General features: G+C 34.6%; 1 protein-coding gene across 1 annotated transcript in view; it reads right to left on the bottom strand.

The window, feature by feature from the left end:
- HADHA (hydroxyacyl-CoA dehydrogenase trifunctional multienzyme complex subunit alpha) overlaps positions 1 to 20681 on the bottom strand; it is a 54718-nt gene that overhangs the window by 844 nt on the left and 33193 nt on the right. The window contains exons 12-18 of the mRNA XM_031951415.1: positions 19315 to 19449; positions 16246 to 16417; positions 11458 to 11544; positions 3002 to 3142; positions 2263 to 2331; positions 1290 to 1485; positions 495 to 609 (exon numbers count right to left, since the gene is read on the bottom strand). Of these exons, the coding sequence (XP_031807275.1) occupies positions 495 to 609; positions 1290 to 1485; positions 2263 to 2331; positions 3002 to 3142; positions 11458 to 11544; positions 16246 to 16417; positions 19315 to 19449 (915 nt within the window). The remainder of the gene's footprint in view (positions 1 to 494; positions 610 to 1289; positions 1486 to 2262; positions 2332 to 3001; positions 3143 to 11457; positions 11545 to 16245; positions 16418 to 19314; positions 19450 to 20681) is intronic.

Here is a 20681-nt window from a genome sequence, read left to right as displayed (position 1 = left end):
TTAAATTATATTCTAACATTCACCAAAAGGTTGTACTGATCTAGTTTCTTCAGGACCTGAATACTGAAACTCCAAGACTTCTAACTCAAGAGGACTTATTCATGAATCCCACTTTTTCTCTATAAGGCCCTCTACTGCATACATAAAAGTAAGTCACAGCAGAGGTGTCTAAAAACACTATAAGAAATTCTTTGTTGACCAATTGCTAACTACTCACAATATCAATGCCTAAAAGTTGGTTTACTATACCTAAGAATGGGATAATGGAATTTTTCTACTTGTAAAGGGTTCTGGAACAGAAATCTTAACCTGGTTCTGCAATAGTTGGATGGATTGATTTTAAACCCTTTTGAATGACATAGAAACCATAGAAATAAGAATGTATAAGAGAGTGTTTGAAAAGTGAACTGTTAAGCATTAGAAGATCACAGAAAAATGATTCTTTTCCCTGCTAGAGAAATGAATTTCCACACTGGGAACCCCAATTGACTTACACTTCGGACCGAGGAGAGACCTTCAGACCTGTCAGAATTTCATCCATGCCAGAATTCAAACTCTTGCTTTTCGTTCCTGTCTGGTAGATATAAAACCCCTTTCCAGATTTGCGACCTGGAAGAGACAGTAAGAAAGAGAATCACTAAATTTAGTCCATAATATGAATCCTTGTCCCACTAGTCTCCTGAGAAGACTAGATGAGAGAGGATCACCATTTATGATCCCATGTATAAAGCGGTATTTTGGGTACTGAGAAATATATAAAAATTATCTAATAGGAGAGAGGAGAGACACACAAATAATATAAAACTGAACATGTTAAATAAAGCATGTAAGAAACATAAAATTAGAATATTATAATTAAAGAACCCAAGACAGCAAAGGTTCTATTCCCAGTTCTGCTGCTGTTTTGTTAACTTTTATCAGTATGAGCCACCTATGAAGTGTGCCTCAATTCCACTCAGTATGCTTTTAAGTACTTATATATATGCCTAAAGATTTTAAGCTACTCTCATCTTCATGTTAGGCTACAGAAGCATTTATAAAGTCAACTATGCAATGTAAATGACTATCTAGTATATGATGGCAAATCAAGTATTTATGCAATTACCTTAGGTAGGTAGACAAAAATTGATTTTGAGCTACTGCCAAAAGCAACTTTTTACAGAATCATTTTAGAACTGTACCTAATCTCTGATTTCACCTTTATCAACTCAGATGTTCCATTTAGGTCTTCTGTAATTCCTTTATCTTAAGGCTGCTTGGGAAACTTATGGTTAGCTGAGCTAACTCACCCAAGAAACCTCTGTTGACCATTTGTTTCAGCAGTTCTTGGTTTCCACCACCAAAGCGTTCCCCAAAGGCTTTGCCCAGCTCTTCTGATACATGTTGAGCTACATCAACACCAACTTCATCTACTAGTGTGGCAGCACCCACAGGGAAGCCAAAGTTTGTAGTCAGGCTATCCAACTTTCTGGGCTCAATACCTTCCTGCAAAAAAAGGAAGAAGGCATCATGATAATCAAGGTGCATCTTCCAGAACCCTTCTTAAGCTGTGGTTAGTGATATGGACTATCATAAGGAATATGGTGACCATGAAATTATGATTTATTATCGGCAAATGTTTGATTTATATATCTATTTTAGATACCTATATACCCAAGATCACATAAAAATTTCTTGGGCGAAAAGAGGTTGAGAATGGAAAAAGGTTAAGAAGCCCCGGTTCAGAGAAGAGAGGGCACAAAGTAAAACGGAGGCCAAAGGCAGACCTGATAGATACATAGCTTATAGAAAAGCAAAAAAATTGTCCTTTTTGCCCTTTTTTTAAGAGTCCAAGCACTGGCTGAAATCCACTGGGGTAGAAAGGAGGGCACAGAAGCAATGCTACAAAAAGAACATGGGCATGCAGTGCTCAATGACCAGTTAAGTGCCTAGAATATGTTGGTAGGGCCATCCTACCAAGCATGTCATGTACAACCACCAATGGAGGAGCCACTAGAAAAAAGTCAGGTAAAAAGTCACAGACAAAGGATGCCCTATGCTCTGCAGTGGATATAAAGCAATCTCTGAAATCTATTTTCTCCTAGTTTAGGATGTGGATCTCCCATTACCCAGAGTAAATGCAACTGCATTTAAAAAAACTGGAAAGGGAGCTTATGTACCATTATGTTTGTGTCAATACAGTAAGGAATAGGATTGAAGTTGCACCGGATTAATAAAGAGAGCAGAGTTTATCCTAGAAATGTTTTAATAGATAACACCAACCTGTAGAATTCGAATGACTTCAGACATCATGGGTGCAAGACACCTGGTGGTATAGAACCCTGGTCCATCCTGCCAAAAGAGAGGATATAAAAACTTGGCAAATGACATTACTGAAATATTATATAACTAAATTCCCCCATTCAGGAATGATTTCAAAATTTAAAATGTCCTTTGTTCTTAATCTCAAATCAGCTTTAAAACTATATTGTAAAAACAGACATGCTCCAAGGAAAGCAGAGTGATAGTCCTGTTTTGAGGAAGAAATTTGCCTATAGTTGTATTGTCAGTTACCCTACCTGACAAGTAGTTAGAAGGGGAAAAGAAGACTAGGCGATGGTGACAGCCAAGGTGAAAGAAATAATACCAAAGAAGGCTTACTCCTCTGGCTGTTCATATTTGTAAAGAAGGGAAGGGTAACATAATGGAAAGGATATAGGACTAAAAGTCAGAAGGCCTAGATTCTAATCATATTCTATCACGTATTAATTTGAGAACTCCAATTTCTTTGGGAATAATAATATGTCAATGGGAATAATAGCTGCTCTGCCTACTCCAAAGGGTTGTTATGATGATCAAATGAGAAGATGGATGCAGAAGTGCCTGGCAAACTATAAAGCGATATATGCATATAAAACATGTTTATTAATGATAATAATTATCATTATTGGTTTTTTTTTATTGTGAGTTGAATGAAGGGAATGGCCAGCTTCCAAAACAGGCAGCTATATTATCCTTTTACCTTAACTACAATGATCACTTTTCCCTGCTTCAGACCAACTGAGACTGCAGACGCAACTGTATCCTGGGAAGTTTTGTCTGTTGTGATGATCTCTAATAGCTGCATCTTGTCCACAGGAGAAAAGTAGTGCATTCCAATAACCTAAAGTGGGGTATAAAAAGCAATGAAATGCATTGGTACTTAGAGAAATTAAAATCAATGCCCAACATAGCTAAAGATCATTAATGTGACAAGTAATTTTCATTTGGAAATATGAGTTCCTTAGTGAAATTTTTAGTATATTTGCAGGAATGCTATTGAAATAAAATATAGTCCTTCCTCACCTATCTGGAGCTAGGTCTTATTTCATTAAGGAGCACTTTGTTACCATTAACAGTTAATATAGAAGTCATCTCCAAAGACCAGCACTAGATTTACTATCAAAGCAGAATAGTTGGAAAATTATTAAACGGGGTTGTGCTAAAACATCTATTACTAAAGCTTACATTATATTAAGGAGGTTTTATTAAAAACAGGGGAAATCAATGTCTTTCATCTTCACAACTAAAATTACTTTTTACAACCAAGAATCTTGCCTCAGAGCTTAAAATAACAATTTAAGTGTTGATAAGTGAGGCAATAAGGGAAGGGAATAGGCTGGATTATCTTCTGTAAACTACAAAGATGTTTCAATAACCCCAAACTTTCTCCAGAAACAAAGAATAAATACAAGTATTGTACTGATATTATAGTCATGTAATATCCTAGTCTTTAAGAAATTAAAAATAAGTGTCATACAAAGAATAGAGATATCTGAATGATGTGAACAGCTTGCCATATATAACAAATATGGAATTTTTGCAAAGATATAGAATAAAGGCTTTCATTTGGGAAACGTATAAACAAAATAGATGGGTTGCTAATATGGTAAGATGAAGTGATACTAAGGGGCCAAGCCAAATGCTACATAGGTATCCTGCAGATTTTTTGGAAAAAGGAAGGAAGACCCTTCACATGTTGGATGATCCCCTGACAAACTTATTGGAAGGGCAAGGATAAGAGTTACATGAGACTGACAGAAATGGATAGATTTGTGATCTCTTTCAGAGGAAAAAACATCCAACTTGATAAGATCAACTATCAATTTTTTCTGAGTAATTTTGAACTTCAAGCTACCACAGGCATTGGTCCTTTCTTCTCCCATTGAAGTCAGTTGAAGGATAGGACTCTATCTAGAAATGGAAACTGCAGAGGCCTCCTTCACCTTAAGGCCAACCCCTTCTCCTACTACACCTGACTGACGGGATTCTACCTGGAAGACCTCCACAATGGGCATCTTCATCTTAGGACTCATTGACTACTTATAAACTTTGATCCTCCCAGCCCCAGTGAAATCAACCAACGAGGCCAAACAAGGAAATACTAAAAAGAGAGGCTTCTTTATATCTACATTCTTATTAGTACCCCTGGGGCCCCCTTAATCCAAGAGGTTTTTCTTGCAAGGAAGTCTGTCAGGATTAGGGATGACGTCTGTCAATGTCAAGAGCCAGGAGAAAGAATGTTTCCTTCTTTAATTTTTCCTAAAAAGGCCTTTCCTGTCTATCCCAAACCTACTGGAACACAGACAATTCTCACTTTTTGTAAATTCACATTATACAAATTTGACTCTATGTAAAAAATTCTGAAAGGAACCTGCATTCCAAAAAAACACCTAGGTTAACTTTTAAATACTGTTTTTCTCCCACCTTTCCCTGAGTGAAGAAAAGAGATTTGAGAAATTTCATGGAAGTCGAATTCATCTGATAATTCATGAGTAAGTGGAGTCAAAAAAGTAAAAGAATAATAACTGATATTTATATGCAATTTTAATATTTGTAATATTAATATATGTATTATGTATATATGTAAAAATATATGTAAAGAGCTATTTATAAATATAAATTTCTTTTCTTTACTCAGTCCACCACTATCCTAGTTTAGGCCTCAATTGTTGTAATCATCATCTAACTGGTTGCTCTAACTTCAGACTCTTCTCTAGTCAATCCATCCTACATAAAGGTACCAACTTTCTATGCCACTGGTTTGTCATCTCAAAAATCGTTAGTGACTCCCTCCTGTTTCTAAGATAAAATACGGGCGTAGATGGTCCAGGGGCCAGAGCACCTGCCTTGAAGTCAGGAGGACGTGAGCTCAAATCTGGCCTCACATACTCAATACTACTTGTTGTGTGACTCTGGACAAGTCACTTAATTCCCAAATGCCTCACCAAACAAACAAATAAATAAAATGCAAACTGCTTAGTCTAACATCAAAGAGTTCCTATAATTTGGCTATCTTTGCAGCCTTATTTAAAATCATTCCCCTTCACTTAATATTTAGGATAAACTAGACTAAAAGTTAATCTCCAAACTCAATCAGGTATGTCCTGTTTTACCCAGAAAGTTTCCTAAGCTTAAAATGTACTCTTTTCATCTCTGGCTTTCAGAATTCTTAATGTACACAGTTTAGGTCCATATTCCTTGTCATGAAATATTCCCTAACCTCCCAAGCTAATGGTCATTTCTATTTTCTCAAGTTTTCTTTAAGCACTTGGTTTTGATCTCACATTTGCCTCCATCATTCTCTCTCTGATAGGTCATCTTTGGTATATACCTCTTACCTCAGTAGAGCATAACTCCTGGAGGGCAAAGGACTGTCATTAAAAAAAAAAAAATTCTGTATCACCAGCATCTAGCACAATGTCTTTACTGGTTCTATTAAGCGGAAATTATGCTTTGTTATAGAACTATAAAAGACCTGCAATTCAAAGTTTATGGTTTCAAAAAAATCCCCATACCCTCCCCCCAAATTCCTAAAGTTTATAGTTTATTATCTGGGCTCTTTTTTGTTTTTTTTAGCTTATAAAGTACATCTTGACTTCTGTGGGGTTATCCTTGCTTGGTTTTCCTTTCTCTCTGATTACGTCTATGTTTCTTTTACTGGGACTTTCTTCTCTTGCCCTCTTTAAGACAGGCATTTTCCTAAGTCTCTATTCTCTACTATATTTTCTCTAGATTCTAAAGATTTTATCCTACTCTACGGCTCGATCTATTACCTCTATGAGGACTCCCACTTCTATACTTCTAATCTGAATTTCTCTATTCTCCTTAATATGCCCATGTACAAAGGGTCACACCAGTATTGCCTGCTATTACCTGAACATGCCATGTTTTCTTAGCAAAATACATTTTGCTCTTCCTGTTCCTCATGCCTACATTCTTCTTCTGCAGACACCCCTGTCAATCAAAACTCTACTCATATTTCAAGATCCAGCTTCTTTTGTTCTTGTAGTCAAGTGTAATCTCTTCCTTCTTTTGAACTCCCAAAGCATATCTATATTCTATGTTATGTCACTATATTATATTTTGCATTCATGTCTTAATCTACAGATTGGGGGGAGGAAAGGGCAGGGAATTGTATTTGTTCCTTTATATAGACCTAAGTGCTTAATAGGGTGTTTTATACTTAATAGGCAGTAGAAAATGTTTGTTGAGCTGAATACACAAACTACTTCTTAAATACTGTATTAGACATCTTCCACCCCAAAATTTAGCTTTTACTTTTCTTCAAAATATTTAAAAAACAAGCTTTCATTCAAATTCAGTTCAACAAACATTTACTAAGAGCCTATGATATAAAGATTATTACCTAGGCCCTGAGAAAGATAAAAAAATAGAAAGGATTTAGGCTCTGTCCTCAAGAAGCTTAAAGTTTTGCTGGGGGATTAAGATGCTAGTGAATACACAAAATAAGCAGATTGGAAGGAAAAAGTGCTATGTAAAGACTTAGAAGGGAAAAGTTATTATGAACTGGGGGAGGAGAGAGGTCAGCATAAAGATACCTGCTAAGCCTTCCTGAAGGGGACACTATTTGAGTTAGGATTTCAAGAACTGTCAAAGATTAAAACATAAGAAAAATATTAGACAAAATAATAGTATAAATAAATTTAAGAAGTATATGGCAAGGAAAGTAAATTAGGTCAGAGTACAAAATAGGTAGAGATTACCCATGATAAGATTATTATCTTTACATAAGATTAGAAAAGTATGCTGATACAATTGTGAATGTTAAATAAAGAAGTCTGAATTTGGAAGGCAAGAAAGAGCATTACTATAGGGATCTCAGTATGGGAGTCAAGGTCACATCATAGAACCCAGAATCCAAGGAAGCAGCTGAGGGAATTAGAGGTGCTATCTGGAAATTGGTAGCAATTTGAAACAGAGGAGAAATTCTAGGGAGCATAGTCATTAGCATTTATTGTGTATGTTTGTATTCACTAGAAACATTCAGTTGTACTACTAAGAACAGAGAAGCTACCTATAGGGTAAAGGAAAAACACAGATTTGGAGAAGAGCAACAACGAATAGCTGGATTTTCTAGTTGTGGATTCTGTTTTTATATGTGTGCACTGTGTCTTTTACATTATATCCAGATCCTGGTGAACTATATCCAAGGATAATGAAACAAAAGGAAGATATGATTACTAAAATGCTATCAATGAATCTCTGAAAAATATGGGAGAATGAGAGAGGTGCTGCAGGATCAGAAATGAATAAATACCTCAATTTGTTTTGTCTGGCTATTCATATTTGTTACAAGGATTTGTTTTTCTTTTCTGTTTTTGCCTAACCCCCACAACCCATATTTTCCAACAGTGGGGGTGAAGTGGGAGAAAGACAAGATCAATTTTTGTTTGTTGGAAAAAAATTAAATTTTTTTAAAATCCCAATTTAAAAAAAAAAGAAAAGGAAATGATTTGCAGACTGTAGTTGAGTGAGCCTGATTGATTCTTGGCAAAATTCTCAAACACATTATTAGAGAAATGATTTATGAACATTTGGAAAGCAAGCAACAAGCAATAAGCTGCCACAGCTTTACCTGCTGGTCATGCTAAGCTAATTTCCTTTCCTAACAGTAACCAGATTGGCAGACTGACCGACTGGAATGCCATGGAAGCAGTACAGTTAGACTACCTGTCAGAATATTCTTCAAGAAACAGGAGGCAAAGGAACATGATTATTTACATAATAAGATCCTCCCATTTAGTTAAATTCAAAAAGCATATATTAAGTACTGTATTCTAAGAACTGTTCATGGTGTAAGGATATGGAAAAAAAAAATCACACTTGGCCCCAAGGAAATTACTTTACATTTAGGGGGAAATTCTTCAGATGGACAAGTGATACAGATAAATTCTCTGGCTTATCACTCAATTTAAAATCTAACTCGTTTAGATACTTTTTTATGACTCAAGCTATAATACAGAGATCATATAACAATAGTGTAACTATCCAGAATCATGGGATGTTCCACAAAAGTAGTATTTCTAGATAAGTAAAGCTAACTTCTTTAAATGTCAAAGTTTTTCATTTTAATCATTTTTCTGTGAGATTAAGTAAAATGCATTATATCCTTCCTTGGCCTCAAAAACAAGGAACAATGGAAAATAGTTCAATTATTTCTTGATGTCTCAATAATTATCAAGATTAACATCAACTATTTTGAATTAAAGAAATAAAAGTAACAAAGCATTCAGAGGTTAGAGCTATCTGTCATTACAATTACAATAACCTAGACTTTGCAACTAATTTGTTTCTTTCCTTACTGTCAGCTCTCACTTCTCAGTGCTGCTGGTATGTTTACTTGTAGCAGATCCCTTTTGTTGTTCAGTCATGTCCGACTTTTTGTAATCCTATTTGGGATTTTCTTGGCAAAGATACTAGAGTGGTTTGCCATTTCCTTCTCCAGCTAATTTTTACAGATAAAACAGGGTTAAGTGACTAGTCAAATGTCATATAGGCAATAAGTGCCTGAGGCTGGATTTGTATTTGAGTCTTCCTGGCTCCAGGCCTGGCACTCTATCCACTGGTGCTATCTAGTCACCTGTAATAATTCCCAAGTCCCTCCTAATCAGTGCTTCTCATTAACTTTAAGCTAAGAAAACAAATGCTTTAATTTGCTAGATTTGTGTCTAAAAAGGATCAAAGAGACTCAAAGTAAGATGGTCTCCTAAGAATAAAGTACTATAGGCTTTTTTATGTAGACCCTGAAAATCTATTTTGACTGTTCAAAAATGTATTTTTTTCCTGGCTTATTTTTTGGTTTTAGTTGACTTCTAAATAGATGAGATTATTAAATAAGTGGCTCCACCATGATTAGTTTATACTGAATAATTATGCAAAAACTCAAAATACCCCAACATGATTAGGAATTCTCCAAATGTGAACTGACATTAATGATCTTTTTTGTGTCAAAGCCTGAAGTTCTATGTCTATATAGTTATAGTCCCAAAATAGCTATTTCCCCAATCTTTTGCCCATACTATCAATTTCTTCAACTGCTATCTTCATTGAATCTTCTGAAACTTTGCTTATCTTCCCCAACATCCTTGTTTCTTCTGTACAGACATGTCTTAATTGTTCCCATTCACTTTAGCTAACAGCATTTGCTTTCATACTACTCTAAATGTCCAAAAAAACCCTTCAGTGTCCCATTCTCTTCCTCTCTTAATAACCCTTTCTAGCCATTCAATAAAATAATTTTTCTTTCTCCACCAAATTAGTCCTGGATTGTTATTGCTTTACTAAGGGGAGTGCTCAGCGCATCTCCTTGTCTGGAGACCTTTCCTTTGATACCCAATTCAACAACAGTGATGGACATCAGAAAACTGGGCATATCACTAGGGCTTTCCCATTTAGTGAGGTTCTGTACTTTAAATAAAATGATTCTCCATCTGTTTGGGTCTAAATGACCTTTCACTTCTATGATCAGAAGTAACTGGAAAGCAGTGGAAAGAACACTGGATCTAGAGTTAGGAAATTTGGTTTAAGTGCTGGCTCTGCCATTTACTGCTTAACCACAAACAATTTACTGAGCTCTGAATCTCAGTCTCTTTTCTCATAAAATGGGGATAAACTACTTCAAAGGAACAAATACTTAATACTCACTGTGGATTCAAAGGCATTGTGCTGGGGATAGAAATGAATATAAAGGACTTCTTAAGACCCTTATAATGTATCGGTGGCATATGACATGAATGCATATAAATAAAAATTAAGTAATATGAAAAGAAAGAGAAAAAACTAAGGCAAGTGGTCAGAAAATATTTTATAAGACAGGCATCTGAAAGAAGTCTTCAGGATTTTAAGAGGTGAAATGAGGAGAGAATGACTTCCAGTCATGAAAAAGTTACCTTATATGTTAGCAGAGAGACCAAAAACAGGATGCTGAGTTTAAAGAACAGTTAACAGACTAGTCTAGTTGAAGCATAAAATAGGGAGAATATGGAGAATGCGAAATGTGAAATAAGCTTAGATAGCATGGAAACAAATTACCAATGGCTTTAAGTGTTAGGCTAAGTCTTAATTTTTTAATCTGGAAGACAAGAGGGGGGTCACTGAAGTTTCTTTAATAGGGAAGTAACATGCATATATTAAATCTTAGGAAGATTACTCTGGCAACTGTTTAAAGGATTGGAAAAGTGAAGAAGTAGGAAGACCAATGACAAGGCTAACTGAAAGGTAGTGGTGGTGTAAGGGGAGAAAGAAAAGTGAGAACTCCTATGGAAGCAGAAAAGACAAAACATGGCAAATGGTGAAGGAAAGGGAGAGGGAAGAAACAAAAATCACCTGGAAACTGCACACCTGAGAAAATCCTTAGGAAAGTGGTACCCTCAACACAAATAAGTTTGGAGGAAGGATAGGTTTAGGTGGATGTGAAAACAAATATTCTTTTGGATGTGTTGAATATGAAATACATACTGATGTAACATTCTTGGTGGCATGTCCAGCAGGCAATCGGTCAAATGGAACTGAGTGTTCAGGGGAGTTATAAAAGTGGGGTATTTAGCTATAGGTCACATCTTCAAAACATAAGTAAATTTATGTCTCAGAATTGCCCTGAAGACCAAATAAGAATACCTGTAAATTGCTTTGTAATTCATAAAGGATTATACATCAACTATAATTTTGTTAGGTAGAGTATTTTTACAAACATTGTTTACAATGTTACATAGATAAATTTTTTTTTTTTTTTTTTTTTTTTTTAGCACAAGTCACACTAAGTGCCCAGTAAAATGAGAACACCGTGTTGAGTGTTGCAGGAAATACAAAAAGGAATAAGATGGTTACTCTTAAAGCATAATAACAATAATAATGATTTAGTAGGAGAAATAAGATACACATGCAAGTATTCATTATACAAAACAAAACAATATACATAGCAAGTACACACAGTGGCTTTTGGGATCTGAGCTTCAGTCCTTCTGGAAAGGTTTATTTCATACCTCACTTTTACCAACTAATAATTCCCACCCTTTTGAAAACTCATAACCCAAAGACAACCCATTTTGTATTTTCTACAGAAAGTTTTAAGTAGTAATTCATATTTATTAAACTACACAAAATATAATTAGAAACTTAGGAAGGGCAAAAACTTACCTTTTCAGGTCTTTTGCTAACAGAAGCAATTTCACTGATTGGGAGAGCTGATGTGTTACTAGCAAAAATACAATGAGCTGGAACTACCTGACAAAACAAAACAAAAGGCATTAAGAAAATATATAAATGTGTCCCTAAAGAGTCCAGAGCAAAGACGATCAAAATAGTTCAATCCAGTTGTTCATTCAAAATTGTCCTGATAGAAGTTACCATTTATTATTGTAAAGTGTCCATAATATCCTAAATAAAACTTGTTTTGTGGGTCTTCAAAACAAAACAAAACCTAGTAGTGATCACTGGAATCAACCTGGATTCACTGAGAATGAATGATACCAAACTAATCTCATCCTTTATTGATTACAACTAGAATGGCAGGTTAGGACAATAGTACTTTAGACAAAGTAGATGATCAATTTTTTTGTTGACTATGATGGAAATTATATCTTGTTTTTAACAGAGCTTCTGACAAAATTTCCCAGAGTATCACTGTGGCTAAGATTGCTAAATATGGATTGGATGGCCACAAAGTTAGACAGAGCCACAGCTAGATGTGCAACCAACAAGTAATGATTAAAAGTTTATGTTTATTTCCTTGGTGATTTACCTCTAAAAATCAAATCTACCTGCATATATAGTCTCCTGGACTCACATAAGGGAAAAATTTACAGTTAGTCTGGGGGAAAGGGAAAGCACATAGTTAAAGAAAGGAAGAATATGTTCTCTTAAGTAATGAACAAGAAGAACAGTACACACTCTAATGACCAATTAGGACTGTGATGGTGAGGGGGAGATTATTCTCTCAAATTACATAATAATGAGAGTCTGGAAACTTCAGCTAGAGAACTTTATAAGACAAAGCAGAAGGGAACACAGGAATCAACTAATAACATAAATAGTAGATTCCTAGTTCTGTCAACCCTCTAGCAGAATTTCAGTGTTTTGCAACTGTCCAACTCTGTCATATTCAACACTTATCAATGACTTCTCTGAAAATGTAATAAGGCATTTTATCAGTTTTAAAAATAATAAAAATTTAGGAGGAATTTAGGAGAGGACAGAATCAAGCTTCAACATCTGTAAAAAAAAACAAACAAACAAACAAAAAAAAAAAACACCTGAATCAACATTCAAAATGCTTAACAGGCTAAAATAATAGGCTGAAAATGGGATAATGAAATTCGACAGGTAGAAATGTAAATGAAAGGTTAAAAAAATCAATTTCATAAGAGAATGATAGCCAAGAGTTAGGCATGATATAACATGAAGCAGATATCTGATTAAGATTAAAGTTATTTATCTAGGTCTGTTTGATCTGTAATTAACTGACTCCTGAAATCAGATGGAAGGAAATCTCTGAAAGGTCAAGAGGAAAGATTATATCTGGTGACCTGTGTGACTAAGATGAGAAAGAAAGAGAATGACCAGAAGTTGAATTTCTAAATAAGACCTCATAGACAAGAGCTGAATATAAGAATCAGAAAATAACAAATATTAAAGAGCTCAAAAGCTTCCAGGTAAAGAGCCTTAGAACAGTGAACAGTTAGCCAAAAGCATGAGCAACAACTGCAGTAAACGAGAATTTCTGCTTTATAGCAAAGATGGAGGGGGCAGGGATCCCTTGCAATGATCTGCAGACTGTGCTAGGTTTGTATTGCTGCTGTTGTCAATTCCATACTACAAAGTACAAGTTGGTCTCCATGCTAAAGAAGGTGAAAGATCTGGAAGTATGCCCATCCAAATCTTCAGGGATCATAAAACCATACATAGAGAGGTGAAAGGGACTATGGACATCATCTAGCTCAGCCTCTTTATTTTATAAACAGGGCTAGCAAGATGAAGCAATTTGCCTATCATAAGGGGCAGAGGTGGAATTCAAACTCAGATCTTTTGTCTATGAATACGGTGTTCTTTTTATTGCACTATCCTTGGGGGGAAAAAGGTAGAGATGTTGCAGGGAAAAACAGATGAAGGAAACTCCAAAGAGGAAGAAAGGAACCTTAATCTGTACCTTTATTTAGAAGAATATGATGCAGAAGAAAAAAGGATGGGAAAGAGACCCACTGAACTTCTGGATTTGTATAAAAGACTTGTGGTTCTTTTTATAGATCAGGGGCACTTAACAATTGTCGTGATCAACTCCTCTGGGAATGTGGCCTATAGATTCCTTCTCATAAAAAATGCACTTATATATTTTAAATACATAAAGACAAGATAAAAAAACTACAAAAGAAACAAATTATATTTTGAATTCTAGTATACCGTCTGGGTCAGAGAAAGAAGACATGAGTTAGGGAGATTTACCAGGTAAGAAATTGTTATGGTCATAAAAGGAAGACAACTTCTCAGAGAGAAGGGAGAAGAGCCAACACTACTCTTAGCAGTAATTGGTGGTACTTCTGGATGCTTAGGGACATTTCAAGAAAGGCTCAGTTCTTTTATAGCAACACAAAACATTCAGACAAATCCTTGATGGGGAGGTACTGATGGGGAGAAGGTGCTAGCACATTCCCTCTTGTAATTGGACAGTATTCTATTCCAGAAAGATGCTGGGAGTTTCTGGCCCCATGCCTCTCCCAGACAAGCACACCTATTGCATAAAGATTCTCAACTTTGCTGTTTGTTTAGCTTCCTAGTTTTTTAGTTCTGCCCATCTTCATTCCTATTCTTTTTTATGCCAAGAGATATCTTTATCCTGCCCTGCCTCCACAAGATCCTATTATCTCCCCATGGCTGATATCATTGTTCCTTTTAAAGAGAGAAACATGAACTACCAACTAACTAAGCCTTTTTCTGGTCCTGGATATCCAAACTACAACTTAGCATTACAGTCAATATCATCAGCAAATAAGCACTTATGAAGAGCCTATTCTGTTCCAGGAACTAGGCTAAGCAATGGGGATACAGAGAAAGGTAAAAGACAGATTCTGCTCTCAAGGAGCTCATAGTCTAGTGATGGTAACAACATGAAAATGACTGAGTACAAACTAGCCATATAAGGAATAAATTGTAGATAATCAATAGGGGGAAGTCCTACCTAGTATTAAGAGGGATCAAGACTGTATGAGGATGTATTCTGATGGAAGTGGATTTCTTCGACAAAGAGAAGATCTAACTTAGTTTCAATTGATCAAGGATGGACAGAAGCAGCTACACCCAAAGAAAGAACACTAGGAAATGAATGTAAACTGCTTGCATTTTTGTTCTTCTTCCCGGGTTATTTATACCTTCTAAATCCAATTCTCCCTGAGCAACAAGAGAACTGTTCAGTTCTGCACACATATATTGTATCCAAGATCTACTGTAACCTATTTAACATGTATAGGACTGCTTGCCATCTGGGGGAGGGGGTGAAGGGAGGGAGCGGAAAAATTGAACAGAAGTGAGTGCAAGGGATAATGTTGTAAAAAATTACCCTGGCATGGGTTCTGTCAATAAAAAGTTATTAAAAAAATAAATAAATAAAAGAGGGATCAAGAAAGGAAGATGGGTCTTGAAGGAATTCAGGGAAACAGAGATGAGGAGAGAGAGTATTCCAGGCAGGGGGAACAGCCTGGTGTCTGGAGATGGAGCATTTTGTGTAAGAAATAGCCAAGGAGGCCAACATTACTGCAATTTAGCATATGTGATAGGAAGTAAGATGTAAGAAATAACAACTATGGCATTTTAAAGAGCAGCGGGAAAAGGGAAGAACCATCATTCAAATTAACTCACAAAATCACATAATCTTAGTATTATATGAACTCCAGGGATCATCTAGTTTAATCACTATCAAAAGTATGTTTGACATCTATTTGAAGAATTCCAATGATCTCTGCTACTTCCCATGGAAATTTATTTTATTTTTGTACAGTTCTAGCAGTTACCAGGTTTTGTCTTATACTGAATCAAAATCTACTCTGCAAATTGGGTCCCTTGGTCCTGGTTCATTCTACATTTCCTAAAGAGCAATTCTTCCATAAATTCTGGTTTCACTACAACTACTCCATAGAAGGGATTGTTAACAAATGAGTTTACACTGACACAATCAAAAAGGCATTTCTTCATTTCAGTTCTAGACATTTCCTCAAAGTTTCTGACACCATGCTTTGAATTTCCAGGGTATTGTGCTTTCTGGCTATCTTCTTTGGATATTATTTAGAACTTATTGGGAATGAGGGGGAGAGGAAGAAGGAGAGAGCAAGAAAGAGGGAGAGAGAAAATGAATGAATGCAGGTAGATAAGAGACCAGAGGAATCCCCAAGACTATCATTGGTCTTCTTCTCTGATTTAAGGATTCTGGATAATAATATCTACTTTCTCAGTTTCAACTGTTATTTACATACAATACAAAAATTTTCCTAATTTTCCTTCAACTTTATTGCTTAATCTAATTAAAGACTAGATAGATCTGAAAGTGTCAACAGAAATACAAACTAAACATAACCAAAACAGAGCTGTTTATCTCTGGACCCATAACTCCTTCCTATCAAAGTCATGTCTTCCAAAATAAAATATTGAAAATAATTTCTGATTGATTACTATTAGTAGTAGGAAGTAATTTGTGTCTAATATATATCTATTTAATCTATATATAATATCAACTGTTTTTTTCTCTTTTAAGACTTAGAACTCCACACATAACAGAAGATATTTGACTTGAAACCTATAACTTAAAATGCTTGTTCCTAAATAATTTATGTTAAAATGTTGGAATTTCCCCAAATTCCTTTCTACTTAGTGAGAGTTAGGGCTTTTGGTTCCTGCAATACACTATATCCAGTGCCCTGAAAAAAAAAGCTGATAACTTACTGATTCAATCTCCTTTAGAACTGAGTGTTTAAGAGCAAGGTCCTCAAAAACGGCTTCAATCACCATGTCAGATTTTTCAAATCCCTGATAATCAAGTTGCCCAGTCAGGTTGCTATAAATAGAATCTCTTTCAAATGATGTTAGTGTCTTCTTCTTCACTTTTTCATCCAACCTGAGAAAATATATTGCCAGTTAGTGTATTACATAGGAACTGAATCCATTACAAAAAAGTCTAAGTGCTTTTTACAAAAAGAAAGTAGCATAGTTAACAAAACAACAGGAAGCAGAAAAAGCCTTTTGTAGTTCTAGTACATTTTTTAAAAAGTACAATATTATTAAGGGAAGGGCCTACAATGGATATTAGAAACCTAAGAATGAATATAATTTGGTACCTAATATACCCATTAATTCAACATTTCCATAAAACTAATTTAAAAAGAGAATAGCTTTGAGTTTGAATTATATTGAGGGAACTTGAAAGTATATACTAAAGAAATGGAATGCACCTAGAATAGAAGGTGATAGGAAAATTTTGGTGTCAGAGAAAAGTCATCCTATTTTCATAACAATAATAATAGCTAATATATATGTGCTTTAGGATATGCAAAGTACCTTACAACCACTATATCTTCTGATTAAAACAAACTTGTGAGGTAGGTAGTCTTGAGATCCATTTTACAGAGGAATAAACAGAAGCTAAGTAACTATGTTCAGGGTCATATAATTTGTATTTGAACGAGGATTTGAATGCAGGTCTTCCTAATTCCAAATTTAGCATTATATCCACTCTGCTGCCTTATTGCAATACACATGACATATAAATTTATGTGCATATATATAAAAATGTGTGCACACATACACTTCATATATTAATACAGCTATATACACATAACTCTTTCTTAAAACATACCTATCCCTATGTTATCTGAATCATCAAAATTCTTTAGAAAATAGTTCTTTTAAGTACTTTTGTAATGGTTTCAAGGGTGTTTGTCTTATCTGTATAGGTTGTAAGTTCTATGTGAACTAGGAAGGAAACATCTTAGACTTATTTTTTATTTTCCCATGATACTCAGCACATATCTGAATGTTTAATACAATTTTACTGATTATTCCAGGGTCAGTTCCAAGGAGAACATATATTTCTGCTTTATACCAATCACTCCATGGATTCTGCCTGATTTTTTCAAAGAAGACAGTGGGCTTACTTGGATGACTATTTTTCTATCAAAGGATTTTTATAAAATCAGATTTACAATTAGTAGAGATCTTCAGTATCTTTTGTCAAGTCTAACCTCCTCACTTTAAACTGAAACTCAAAAGAAGTGAAGTGATTTGCCCAAAGACATAGGTAGTAGGTAGAAGACTCAGGTGATATCCAGCATTCTTTTCACTGAACATATTTCTTCATTTTAATAGAGAACAACTGAAGCGTCTTTTCTAATTCACTGGACTAGGTATAAATTTAAGATCTGAAAATTAGTTCCTCAAACTATTAATTGAGGTTTCAGGAATGGTTAAATTCTTAATATTTCTGAACTGCTTTTTTATATAATATATTGCTAAGAGAGAAAACCTTCCCAAATGGGAAAAAAATCTTCAGTCCTATAATCTTAAATTCTCTCACCCTGCCTCAACAAGTAAAACCTATTTCCAAGAGATGGCAGGGATACCTACATAAATAAAACTAACCATACTGAATTGGAATAAGGATAATGGATCAGAGAGAAGAAAAACTTGTAGGTTATAGAAACTATTCTGTCCTAAGAAAAGGAGGCTGTGAAGACGACCATAAACAACAGTTTTATAGCTGTTTGTAAGAATTAAAAAACAAGTACAAGAATAGGTAGAGCCTGAAAGATGTTTCTATGGCAAAGTCCTCATTCCAGAGAATTTATAAATTTGTGGGTTTAGGTCAAAAGGGACCCTGGAAATTGTCTAGATCAATCCTACCACTTTAAAGGTAGGGAAACTGAGGTCCACAGGAGAGAAGTGTTCTTCCTATGATAATACAGCCTGGAAGCTAGAGGATGGAGCCTAGAATGTATATTTCCTAAATCTAGGTCCCGGATTCTTTCTCCTAACCCTTCATCTACCAATATGTGATAGAAAATATCATCTGTCATCAGATGTCAATTTATTAGTTTTTATTTTTTATTTTTAGCATTCAACATTCACTTTTATAATATTCTGAATTCTAAATTTTCTTCCCTCCCCTCCTCAAGATGGCAAGCAATCTGATACAAACAATCATAAGGGTTGTTTTTTTGTTTTTGTTTTTGCTGTAAAAGAATATTAAATTCGCTTATTTTAAAATTAAAATAATAATTCACTTAGCTAAGGGCTATGTCTTCAATCACATAAATGTGAACTACTTGCCCAAGAAGAGAATAGACTCTTGTATTTTGAAATTTGCAAAATGTCTGTGCCCAATTATTTTTCACTTTAACATGAATGGGATCATTAATTTCAGAGATAAGACAGTGCTGGCAGCTCTTAAATCCTAGAATAAGTGTCTACTCAGAAACTACAATTACCATTCTACTGCTCTACACTTAAATATTAGCCTTGAAACTCTTAGGTCCCTGACATCCAAACCTAGTCCCCCCCTAACTTACTGTATTATTTTACCTGTATAATGTATGTTTTCCCCAAATATATAAAGTAAGCTGGAAGAAATAGCCTTATCTCAGTAACACTATACCATTCTCATAGGAGTCAAATTAGATCTAATGAATCCTAGAGTTTCTGGTTTGATGCTAAAGGGAAAGATAAGTGATATTTTTGAAAATAGGTAACCTTAATTATATAGATATATAGACAATATAGATATCAATTTCTTCTAATGGCAGACAGCAAAATCCCATCATCATTTCTAATTTGAGAGATAACATTATTAAGAGTCAAAGAGAATCTGGGTTAATTATAAAGTTACTGTATTTTCTATTAATTAAATTAAGGTAAATAAGGTATTGTAAAGTGAGAAATTTATTTTTTCCTCATAAAGAAACTTCCTTTTTTCAGGCAAGACAATGTAGAGAGACATAAGTCTATCTTCTTTAGACTTACCCTTTGAAAATTTGCTGCTGTCCTCTTCCTAAACCCACTATTGAAGTATCTTTGAGTATGGTCTTCAGTCCTTTATCCACAGAGACTTGGGCAATGCCAGCTCCCATAAGACCAGCTCCAAGAATGCATAGTTGCCTAAGACAAAAGGATAGTGATTTGAATTTTCAATCTCAATTTTTGCTTATTTCAAACACAATTCACAAGATAAATATTTTAGTTAGTAGGCAAGCTGGGATTAATTAAAGCAAGAACAAAAATTAAGTCACTTATTTGGTCATACAATGAAGTACATCTCTAAATAAATGTTTAATAACTGGTAAATTCTAAAATTTTGCTTAAATTGATAAATTCTGAAAACATGAAATACATACATAAGGACTATTATATGAAAGAAAAATGTGGCTAAGACTTATTATACTTATTCAATGCTTAGTTTCAGTTTGGTGTTCTTTTTTGTTCAAATTATTTTTAGTAAATGTAAACACTGATTTTCTAGTTCAGCTTCTTTTACTCTGTACTAGTTCTTCCCCTCTGGCTTAATCCTTCAATATTTTCAAAACTGTATTGCCTCCAGCAGAGAGAACCAATTGTTTTTCAAATCTCTGGGTTTTCTGAGTAACATTTCTACATCCTTATATTAAACACTAGAGATTAAGGTAAAATAGTTGAAACCTAAAGAGTTTGCAAAGACAGGTGGAAGACTCCATTTTTAAAATCTCTTTTTTGGAACCAAATTTGATCATTATCAGTTTCTTTCTGTTCTTTCTATTTAATTGCTATAGTCATTGTGTATTTTTTCCTGATTCTACTTAATGAATTCTGTATCAGTTTATATAAACCTTTTATGATTCTTTATAGTCTTAATATTTGTTATTTCTTATGGCAGTTATATTCCACTATATTTGGGTACCAGAATTTATTTAACCATTCCTCAATGTCTGACTTAGGCAAAACACAGTCTTCAATCTATCCAACTGTATTATACCCTGAATATATTATTACACTATATATACACACACACATATATATTTATATACATGTAAGTATATGTATATAGACAGTATAAAGTACAGAACTAGAGAACATTATGAAATGCATATGTGTAATATGTCTTGCATTACCCTAAATGCATCTCCTCATCTTTCTTTCTTATGCTTGAAATAGTTAAAAATATTAAAAGGCATTAAAAACTGTAGAGGCAATTACTAAGATCATTTCTCAGCTAATAAGAAAGCTTGTTTGCATTAAGTTCTCAAGCAGAATACAAATTCTCAACATTTTAGCAGGAATAGGTAGCTGTCGGGTTTAAAAATCAGTAAGCCATGCTTTTGACTTTCTAAAAATACTTTCTCTGCAAATTCAGACCC

Source organism: Sarcophilus harrisii, chromosome 2, assembly GCF_902635505.1.
Source record: "Sarcophilus harrisii chromosome 2, mSarHar1.11, whole genome shotgun sequence".
Classification (NCBI taxonomy): Eukaryota; Metazoa; Chordata; class Mammalia; order Dasyuromorphia; family Dasyuridae; genus Sarcophilus; species Sarcophilus harrisii.
The sequence above is the reverse complement of the archived record's forward strand: the minus strand, read 5'-3'. Positions and strand labels throughout refer to the sequence as shown.